Source organism: Oreochromis aureus, linkage group 3 (genome assembly GCF_013358895.1).
Source record: "Oreochromis aureus strain Israel breed Guangdong linkage group 3, ZZ_aureus, whole genome shotgun sequence".
NCBI lineage: Eukaryota > Metazoa > Chordata > Actinopteri > Cichliformes > Cichlidae > Oreochromis > Oreochromis aureus.
This window is the reverse complement of record NC_052944.1, coordinates 107270062-107281479: the sequence shown is the minus strand read 5'-3', so window position 1 is coordinate 107281479 and position 11418 is coordinate 107270062. Positions and strand designations below refer to the sequence as shown.

Here is an 11418-nt window from a genome sequence, read left to right as displayed (position 1 = left end):
TTAATGTAGTCAATTATGCAGCATTGGTCCTCCATACACATGGACATACCGTTTCGCTTTTATAACCTTTCGTGAAAGCGCGATTAGTGACAGCTATTAAATCTGTCCTTTCGCGCCTTCCGTCCAGTGTTCCGCCGTAAGCATGCGCATTGACAGAAGCCGTCACCGCAGTCCAGTGTGTTGAGTAGAAGCCGAGTAGGGACAATAGATTAAAAATAGAAAAGTAAAGGTGATAAAGGCGGAGATAAGGAGCAGAACTAGAGACGGAGGAGACATGGATCAGTTGGAGCGGTAAGGCTAACCTTTGACCCGGTAATAACTGCAGATAACGCTCGAGCACGTAGAGCTAGCATCCAGTGTGATTCATTCAAACTTTATTTAAACAGACAGTGTGAAATAAGAGTTAGCCGTTAACAACAGCGTTTTTATCCAGACAGTCGGGGTCTAAACTTTATTGACACAGGCTCCCTCAACAGTCCGTTTGTTTCGGAGCGAGAGACGGTCGCGTGCGCGGTTGTGTACAAGTGAGAGGACCTGTGGAGGTGTGACGTCAGCGCAGGGCTCCGTTTTTTAAATGGAGTTTAGGAAGGACATGTGAGATAAAGGGGCGACTTCACCTGTGAGTAGTGACGGTGCGGTGTGTCGGATCTTTCCAGCCAATCGTTTCGGTCTCACGGAGCCCCATTTAACAGCTCACTGCTGCCATCTGCTGGTCGTTCGGTGTACAGCAGCCCTGCTGTGATAATACATGCAGGCTACATATCAGTGGAAATGTAAACGTAAAGATGAATCAAGCATTTTAGCTGTTCATCCAGCATAAACCATGGGCACGTCCCTCAGGTGACACCTGTGATTACCTGCTGAGTACTTCCTGTTTGTCTTTCAGTCCCCAAGATGACAACGCACAGGAGACAGATTGTCACGTTGACAATGCCGATGGAAACAACAACAACAACAACCGGCGCAAGGTAACCTGCTCCTGTTTTACCTGTGTCCTTGGTTACCTTTTCACATGTCTACGTCATGCTCACCTGTGTCTGTAGGCACATTATGTTATCCTATATTTATCCAGGTGAAAGTCTCACTCAGACACGTGGCATTAGAGGACAGACAAACCGAGTCTGTAGTCAGAGACCAGGTGAGGTCCAAGCACCAATCAGGCCAATCTGATAGCGTGTTACTGTTTCCGTGGTGATTTGATGGTTGTTTTCCTCTTCACAATGCCGTATTAAGCTGCAGCTGTTATTCATTGTGGCCTTGTCTGATTGGTATTTGGACCTCACCGGTCAGCTGCTGTGTTAATAAAGTTTATTTGAAGCCAGTAGAAACTCTCAGAAATGAGGACCTTCAGGTTTTACAGTTGAGCATTTCTGAACGGTCACTGGACTCGATTAGCTAGTAAATAACAACGAGCTAATGTTTTTCATGAGACTGGTCTCACATGTTCATACTTTTATTCCACAATCAGAGAGAAAGAAACAGAGAGAGAGTGCAGGACAGACAGACAGGTGACAGTCTCAGGTGTACACACTGCTACAAAACAGCACAAGAGAAGGAGGATTTAGTGTTTGTGTTATTACGAGTGCTAAACAAGAAGAGTTCCCAGATGGTCCAGTGGACACATGTGTGACTCCTGTGATTAAAGCATCTTTCTTTCAGCTTAACGAGTGAACCGTCAGCTCGTTCAAACACACGTTAAAGTCCGTTTGGCTCGACACCACCGAACAGAGGCAGCAATATAACATAGCTAACATTAACAGTGCAGTGAATCCTGCTTGTGCCGTCATATTCAGGACTGCAAACCGAGCAGCATCACTGACTTTCAGCTTGTTGTGTTTGTGGATATATGACTGACTTTAATTATCCATAAAATCATCACATTCTCTGTAAAATTAAACTTTTGAACATTATAAATACTTTATAAAAACAATGTCACGTGACTTTGCTGACAGGTAGCTAAAAGTATTGTTTTAATGTTCCTCACTATTGCAACTTTTGTATCGCCGCATAAATAAGAGTCATATAACTCAGCACTTTTAAATGTTTACTCTTCGGCGGCCCCACTTTATCCTCCACTGTGCTATGAATCCTGGGATATTATGTGCCAACCCACATCATAACCCATCCTTGAAATCTGAGGAAAAGGACGACGCATTTGTGGGCCACATTTGCAGCAGCCTTCGATTTAGGACAGCCTTCATCACGTCACTGTGACATAATCGGCCTTCAAATGCGGCCTCCGAAGGACGCAGGCCCTGACTTGGGACACACCTTGAGTTTAGACACTCTTAAAACCTGAAGACCCTCAGACTGTGAGGACCTGATGGTCAGCAGGCTGTGATATGTGTGACCTGTGTGTTTTGTAACCTGCAGACGGTGTGTCCAGGTGCAGGTGAGCACCCCCTGCAGTATAACTACACCTTCTGGTACAGCAGGAGGACCCCGAGTCGTCCCGCCAGCTCTCTGAGCTACGAGCAGAACATACGACAGATCGGCACCGTGGCCTCGGTACGTATGGACACGCAACTTTCTCTGAGGACACGCCTCCTCTGAGACCACACACCATCAGCTTTACTGATAGTTTTAGTCTGACACAATTTTTTTCCCTTTCTCTCTGATTCAGTCACATGATCAATCTGACCAGAGGTTCGATCAGTAAAGTCTGTGTGATCTATCGTTCTGATAATCAGTAATGTGTGTTCAGGTGGAGCAGTTCTGGAGGTTTTACAGTCATCTGGTGAGGCCAGGTGACCTGAGTGGGCACAGCGACTTCCACCTGTTCAAGGAGGGCATCAAACCCATGTGGGAGGTAACTAAGTACCCAGTACTCCTGCAGTACTCGTGTAGTACAGATATGGATTTGTGCTGCTCAGACAAATGAAAGTACAACAATAAAATCATCATAGACACACAACACATGCGGTGCTGCAGTGACATCACCACGAACCAGACACACCTGTGTGAGGTCACATCCACATCAAGAAAGTACTAATGAATGAATGAAGTATTAATGAATTCTTAGTGAAGTGTTGATGAAGTGTCATTAGATTAGGGTTATCCATCCATCTTCATTCACTGGGGGACAGGTCACGTAGCCTAAGCAGAGAACACCAGACCTCCCTCTTACTGGCCACCTCCTCCAGCTTGTCGGAGGAGAACACCGACAAGCACACCTTGCCCAGGAGGCATCCTGGTCAGATGCCCAAACAACCTCAACTGTCTCCATTTGATGTGGAGGGGTGTGAGCTCTCTCTGAGAGAGCAGCCACCCTTTAGAGGAAGCCCATTTCTGTTGCTCGTATCCACAGTGTCTTTCAGTCACTACCCACAGGCCGTGACCATGGGTGGGGACGTGGATCAGCCAGTAAATCAAGAGCTTGGCTTTTATGCTCAGCTCTCCCTCTTCACCACGATGGACCGGTACAGCATCCATCTGTCAATCTCCCGCTCCCTTCTCCCATCACTCATGAGCAAGACTTACAATACTTACAAGTGAAGGAATTTAACTTGTCCCTCACGTGGAGTGGGCACTCCAACCTTTTTTGGCTGAGGACTTTGGCCTCTGACGTGGAGTTCCTGATTCTCATTCCCACCGCTTCACACTTGGCTTGAACCCGCCAACCACCTTGGACCTAGTGGCCCCCGTAAAGATGAAGCGTCTTAGGTCCTCCCCTCAACCCTGGTTAAATTACTTTATACGAGATTTACGTCGTATTAGTCTGAAGACTAGGAGTGATCGTGCCTTTGCCTCTTCAGCACCAAACCTCTGGAATAGTCTTCCTGTTACCATTCGTACCTCTGACTCCGTTCAATCCTTTAAAGCACGCTTGATAACTTACCTATTCAACCTGGCTTTTCCGACTCGCTAATTTTCACCGCTCATTAATTGCTGTATCACTACTCATTTCTCTGGATGATCATGATTTCTCCCTATCTCTACTTGCTAATGCTTTTTGTTTGTTTTCTCTACTTGCTCTATTTTACATTGTTTTAATGACTTACTGTTCAGTGTAATCGTTTTACTGTTTTTCCTTACTGTGAAGCACTTTGGTGCACCCCCTGGTTTAAACATGCTATATAAAGAAAATTGTATTGTATTTGTGAAGTGCTCCTCACAGACGAGCGCTCCCAAAGCTGTACACAAAAGGCTAAAATTAACATGAAGATTAGGTCATAGTCAATGCAAAAGATTAAATAAAACACATGAAAATAAACAAGTAGTCTTAAAATACATAATAATTCAACTAAGAATTCTCAACAGAAAACCTGTTTTAACAGGAAAGTATTAACTGCTCATCAGTGTACTCGAGTACTGCAGGAGTAATCCTGAAGATGTACTCATGCCCTAATGCAGTACTGATACTGGAGTTCAAACGATGTGAACCTGCTGTGATGCTGCAGTAATCCTGTACTGCCCCCCTGCTGCTCATACCAGTTGTCCCAAATAAGTACCTGCAGTGATGTCAGAGCTGTGTGGTCACATGACTGTCACCTGCAGAACCATACCACATGACAGGACATCTATGAACAAGCTAGCCAATCGGATACAGAGACGCACTCAAACTCCCACCTGTGTCTCATACCTGTTTCACCTGTTGTGTCTGTCTCACCTGTGCAGGACGAGTCTAACCGCAGTGGGGGGAAGTGGATCATTCGGCTGCGTAAGGGTCTGGCGAGTCGGTTCTGGGAGAACATCATCCTGGCCATGCTAGGGGAGCAGTTCATGGTGGGAGAGGAGATCTGTGGGGCTGTGGTCTCCATACGCTTCCAGGTAACCACACAACCACTGCAGTGTTACTCTGAGTCAGTCTCAGACTGAGAGTATTCAGGGGGAGAATGTGAGGCAGAGCGGAGACCTTCTCTACCTGAAACATCAGGGCTCAAACTGTGATTTAGTCCTATCCAAGTAAAACACAATAGAACTGTAGTACTAAAGTACAGCAATTGATGACTGTGGAAGTTTGTGGAGTGCAGAGGTCAAGCAGAGAGAGGACTTCTGTGATTCCATCGTACAGGGTTACCAGGGTTACCCAGTGCCTTGGTGTGCTGGTCCCCTTTTTTAAAGTGGGCTCTACCTTCAGCTGACCTCAATCCTCATAGGCTGTTAGCAGAGCCTCAGATTCAGGATAAATCGTGTGGGCTTTGTCCTGGACAGGGTTTTAATAGTTTTGCAATTTTCATTAGTTTTTATTTTTATTTCGTTTTGACTTCAGATTTTCAATTTTATATTAGTTTTAATTAGTTTTTACCAATTGTTTGCTAGTTTAGTTTAGTTTTTATTTTTTGGAAAATCCTTAGTTTCAGTTTAGTTTTGATTAGTTTCAGTTAAAGTTTTAGTTGTGTTTGCAATAAAGTGTAACAAAATCCCAGTTTCATCATATCAGTCATTCTCTTCTGCTTATGTTTGGGTATGTTGCTATTCCAGCTACCATACCCTGCACCCTGCACAGGTCGCCTGTCTGTCGCAGGGCTAACACACAGAGACAGACAACTCACATTCCCACCTATGGGTTCTTTAAATAAATAAATAAATAAAGGCAGATGAACAACCATTGATACCAGACAACTATAAAATGTATATCTTGGCCCCAATGAGACTATTAACTCTTGCAGCACCGGGTGTTAAGGCAATTGACTCACACAGTTATGTAGATATCCCAGTCCTGTTGTCTCGGGATGCATCACGCTGCCTTGCCTGGTGTTAGCTTCTGTTTCTGGGGATGAGGGTTGGGCGTGCTCCCTTACCTTCTCCAGGTAAGCTAGCTCAGCCTTCTTGTGTGAGCTTTTCAAGTGCACTTTAAGGTTTGTGGGATTTTTTTCCTTTTAGAAATGTCCCTCATAATTTGTCTCTTTCCACTACAAGACACTTGCTTTATCCAAAACACAGTCATATTCAAAGTAATCCCAAATTGGAAGCTGATGCTTTCTCCAGACTTTTCCTGACATGATTCTGCGCGTGGACGGAGCAGCGACACAGACGACTCGACTAACGTACTGCCACCTGCTGGCATAATGAGACACAGCAAGAAAAAAACCTGGAAACTAAACTTCATTTTCACCCTTGACTATTGTATGACACGCACACATCAACGAAAACTAAACACATTTTTGCTATAAATTCAGTTAATTTTAGTTAGTTTTGTGAACACTCATTACAGTTTTAGTTTTCCTTTTATTGTTTTCATTTTTATTTCCGTTAACGAAAATGTTTTTTCACTTCTAGTTTTTCGTTATTTCGTTAGTTTTCGTTAACGATAATAACCTTGGTCCTGGAGTGGTCTGCCCCACCCTCCATCACTGACTCGGTTCATACCTGTTGTGGATGGAGCCAAAGGGTGGATGGTGTGGCTGTCTTGGCTTCATCAGGGCATGACCTGCAGCTGTGGGGGAGTTGACAGCTGAGTGTGAAGTGACTGGGTGGAGGTTCAGCACCTGTCAGTCTGAGCCATGAGCAGGAGGAGGGTGGAGGGCCTGCTCCGGGTTAGGGAGTGGGCCCTGTGAGCTCAGCCTGGAAGTACAGCTGTCCTTTTATTTAAGTGTTTAACCTGTGACTAACTAACAGTAATGAAAAAGGTCCAGTTATTTGGGTCTTTATATCTGATACTGGGAACTGAAGCCCAACACAGATGAGCGGGGACAGCTCTGCTACACAATTAGAGATTAAGAAATAATTAACAATCTGTGTAACTGTAACTATGATCTGTTTCACATACTAAAGTTCATCAGGTGCTGAATCTCCTCTGTGTCTGTGAAGCCCTCACAGTCCCTGAAGGCAACACGCTGCTTTCCATTATAATAATGTTGCAGTGATATTAAACTACATAAAAATATTTTACAATAAGAATGTGAAACGCTACACTGAGCGCCCGTCACCTTCAGTGCTGAATTCCACTTTCAGAGCTCAGGGACCTCTCCTGCGACATCTTTCAAAGTAAAAGCATTTCCAGTCTGGATCATGTGATCTAATCAGGTGGGTAGCTCTGCATGATCTGCGTGGGTTCAGCTGGATGGGTGGGGTCTTGTTTGGCCTCAGTGTGTCCTGTATAGAAGACTGTGGCAGCAATGTTGTCGAGCTGTGTTCACAGACCAAATCAATGAGTCCGATATATGAGCGTTGGAAGTGAGCTGATCAAGCTGAGGCACTCAGAGGAGAGCTGCTGCTCCTCCACACTGACAGGAGTCTGCTCCTTTAGCCTAATCTTAAAATTAGAGATAGTGCCTGTCTCCCAAATCCAAACTGGAAGCTCATTCCCCAAGTTGCACTCCGATGCATCCATCGGAGTATGTATGTGTGTAAATATTAGATAGAAAGCACCTACAGAGAAAGAGCATAAGAAAAAGAACTTGTGTGAATGGGTGAATCAGGCACCTTCTGTAAAGTGCTTTGAGAGCTCAGAGTAGGAAAGTGTTATAGGAGAACCAGTCGATTTACCATTTCCTGTCAGAGGCCATAAGAAAATAATTTGTAACCTTCACTAAAGCTGTTTCTGTGCTGTGATGAGCTCTGAAACCTGACTGAAACTCTTCAAATAAGCCATTCCTCTGCAGATGATCTGTTAGCTGTTTGGAGATTGGCCTATGATTAGCTAAGATTGCTGGGTTTAAACATGGCTTTTTAAGTCACGGTTTAACTACTGCCAGCTTGAAGGCCTGTGGTACATTTATGATAACATCTGAACTGTCTGTAAACTGTCTGTCTGTCAGGAGGACATCCTGTCGATCTGGAACAGGACGTCCAACGACCAGACGACAACGTCCAGAATCAGAGACACTTTGAGACGAGTCCTGAACCTTCCAGCTAACACCATCATGGAGTACAAGACCCACAACGACAGCCTCAGGTACTACTACTGTACTACCACTGTTATTACTGCTACTATTACTGCTGCTAACACTGTACTGGTCAGGTTGGTAGTTGAGATGCTTTGAGTGTATTCATATGAACCTGACAGTGATCAAAGTGAAATGTCTCAACTCTAAACCATCTGTACTTAACCCTTTAAAGCCGGTCGGAGCGGGCACGCTCCGTTTTGCGTAACTATTTTTTAAATCCCTGTAGAACCGGAACCACGTAAGCTAGCGCAATAATTTCTTTTGCTTATGAAACCGGGTTGTATCTCATGCCATCAGCTTGTCCTAGGTCACAGTTTCCTTCCACATATAGCTTTGCAAAAATTGCATAAAAAGCGCTTGCAGCAACAAAAACATAATATTCCAGAAACGTGCTTTGCCGATCCGATCAGCTGTTCATAACACTTCCTACACTGAAACAGACGTCAGTGCGAACTATCGCATGTCCGCCATTACCTGCCCGAAACAGGAAGTGGCATCATTTTCGCGGAAAATTTAGTTTTTTACTTGTAGGCCTTGTAAGCCTTTACTGGTGTTTTTAAAAGTCATGTTTGACTTTATGCTTTTCTGAGTAGTTCCTAGGATAGAACTCAAATTGCACTGCTTTAAATAGTTTATTTTTATGCACATGCTTTTTTTTCTGCAGTATATAAAAATTGGTGTATCTCAAAAATAAAACTACGGAGACACAAAATAAATTTCCTGTTGTTGTAAACTATTTTTGCAACTTTTTTGTATTTACAGTATTGAGGGATAAACCTATTAAATTTCTCTAAGTAGAAATATGTGTAAAAAAAACAAAAATGATTTTTAATTTTTTTTGTAGTTTATTGCACTTTTTTGCAATTTATGTAGCTACTATGGACTTAATGCATACATATTATTAAAATTTGGGCTATAACAGTTGTATTGATGTATAGCAACTTGAAATGCTCCCAAAAATGGCTCCACAGCATGTAAAAATATAAAGTAAGCTCTGGTGTTCTTGGGTCTATGGTAGGTCTTAAAGGGTTAATGATACTCTAAACTGGGTTTGTCATCTGTTGACGTTTGGGACATAAGGTGGAGCCACTTTTCATCTAATGAAAGGAAATCAGGACATTTATTTTCTTTAGGTCAAAGTTGAGATCAAATGTGCGTGTTCTCCCTGTCCACTCTGTTAACCCACTGTTAGAGCTGGGCGATATGACCCAAAATTCATATCTCGATATTTTTTTAAAGCCATAAAGTAAGAACAAAAAGAGAGTTCTTAGTCAAAGCTGTGTCCCAGATGTCACACAGGCACTTTTATTAACATACAGCATAGATGTACATGAAAAAAAAACTACTCAAAAATAAATTATGAGCATTTATTAAATAATGATGCTTTATAAATAAAAGAAAACTATGTTGTTTTGTGCATAACAAAAAGCTCACAATTGTGCAGTCAAAATGTAAACTAAAAGACGCTGAGCATAATAACATAGACAGATTTCACAGCTGCTCTGTTCCCAACTTCTACTGCGTGACTGACAGCCTGGAGTTTGAAATCCGCTTCGTAACCATGTCTCTGAACAGGTGCCATTTATGGTCCTTATACACAAAATACGGTAATATTACGTTGAAGCACAGTACGTATCACTCCGCGAGGCTCCTTGGTAGCCGTAATGCTCCGACAATCCATCAAGGTGCAGCTCCGTAGCTTACCAAAGTCGAACTAAAACATTTGTTGACATATTGCTGAGCGCCGTGTATCACATAAAATCGGTTCGCGGTCATCAAGCACAACCAGAATTCATACAAAAGGCGCGCAGTCAACTTTTGAGAGAATGAAAGGATTTTAGGCTGTGCATGGCGTTAGCGTGGCTAGCTCGTTAACACGTTGACGCCATCCAGCCCCACGCACAGGGCGATGCGCAGTAACTCGTTAACAGAGATTTGCCGTGTCCATCTTGTTGCTGCCTGCAGGTGAAGCTATGGGGAAGGAGGGGGAGTTGTGTTCAGTGAAGGAGAGGTGAGGTCGAGTAACGTTGCGTAAAGACAAAAGTGGACGAAAGAGAGGCAAACTTGCGGCTCCGCAACTATAATTATAACGTAACATAGACTATATCGATATAAAGGATATTGTCACATCTTATATCTCGTATGAAAATATATCGATATTTTTAAAAAACTTGATATATCGCCCAGCTCTACCCACTGTTACCCCTCTGTCCTCCCTGTAAACCCACTGTTACCCTCTGTCCACTCTATAAAGCCACTGTAAACCCCTCTGTGAAGAGACAAGCATGTCTGCACTGAAGCGTGTTTAGAGAGAGGGAGGATCGCAGTAGATGGTAAATGGCTTGTATTTGTAAAGTGCTTTATGTAGTTCCTAAGAACCCCAAAGCGCTTTAAACTACATGGAGTCATTCACACATTCACACACTGGTGATGGCAAGCTACATTGTAGCCACAGCTGCCCTGGGGCGCACTGACAGAGGCGAGGCTGCCGGACACTGGCGCCACCGGGCCCTCTGACCACCACCAGTAGGCATTGGGTGAAGTGTCTTGCCCAAGGACACAACGAACCGGCAACCTTCCGATTACAGGACGAACCATGAACTCTTGAGCCACGATTGCCCAGATGACACTAACACTGTGTTTAAACTAACAGCTGTGCTTGTCACTGCTGACTGGTAAAATGCATTGTGGGAAACGATCCTGATAAAGCAGTGAGACCTCTTCTGTCTTCTGTTTCAGGGACAACTCGAGCTTCAGGAACACCAAGATCTCTGTCTGAGGTCACCGGGGTCAGCCGAATGGCTGTGGTGTTACTCTGCTTTCTCATTGGCCAGAGGATGGCCACATGGACCAATAAACTGACTGAACTGGACTGACGGTGTTAGTTTGTATCTCTGAAGTTTCTGCTGGTGTAAATAAAACTGAGTCTTCTTTAAACTCTGAGTGTGACTCTTTAATCCCAGGTGGCACCTCTGGGTCCCAGAACAGTATAAAAACCTGTCCCGGGCTATTCCAGGCCGTTCCAAGGATGGTAGCTGAGACTAATCTGGGTCTATTCCTGGCTGCAGTCCAGCAGGGAGCTGAGCGCTCTGAAGATGGACGTGATCCAGGCCAGGATTAGCAGATCAGAGGTGCCATCATTGGTACCTGATCCAGCTCACCTGTCTGATCACATGATTCACCTCCCCTGCTGCTGCTTACACAGAAAGACTCAGTCACCCTCTTACCACAAGCTGTGATATTACAGCGAGGTGCTGACATCATCAGCAGGAAGTGAAGCAACAGACGTGAGAACATAACACACACGGGTGGATGCAAAGTTCCTCTCTGTCCACTGTAAGTGGATGTAGCTCAACCATGATTCTCTCTCTCTCCACTGTAAGTCAATCTAGCTCGACCATGATTCTCTCTCTCTCCTCTGTAAGTCAATCTAGCTCGACCATGATTCTCTCTCTCTCCTCTGTAAGTCAATCTAGCTCGACCATCATTCTCTCTCTCTCCTCTGTAAGTCAATCTAGCTCGACCATGATTCTCTCTCTCTCTCCACTGTAAGTCAATCTAGCTCGACCATCATTCTCTCTCTCTA

General features: G+C 44.1%; 1 protein-coding gene across 1 annotated transcript; it reads left to right on the top strand.

Moving 5' to 3' along the window:
• Positions 1-117: 117 nt before the first annotated feature.
• On the top strand, positions 118-10769 carry eif4e2rs1 (eukaryotic translation initiation factor 4E family member 2 related sequence 1). Its single transcript, XM_039608401.1, has 7 exons — positions 118-291; positions 887-968; positions 2374-2508; positions 2705-2809; positions 4618-4770; positions 7704-7840; positions 10572-10769. The coding sequence occupies exons 1-7, from the start codon at positions 275-277 to the stop codon at positions 10609-10611; spliced, it is 669 nt and encodes a 222-aa protein (XP_039464335.1). The 5' UTR covers positions 118-274; the 3' UTR covers positions 10612-10769.
• The last annotated feature ends 649 nt before the right edge of the window (positions 10770-11418 follow it).

Bases quoted from the DNA above. Each gene is read 5' to 3' on its own strand.
- eif4e2rs1 (XM_039608401.1), top strand. The intron at 969-2,373 runs GTAACCTGCTCC...TGTAACCTGCAG, and splicing joins ACAACAACAACCGGCGCAAG to ACGGTGTGTCCAGGTGCAGG. The intron at 2,810-4,617 runs GTAACTAAGTAC...TCACCTGTGCAG, and splicing joins GCATCAAACCCATGTGGGAG to GACGAGTCTAACCGCAGTGG.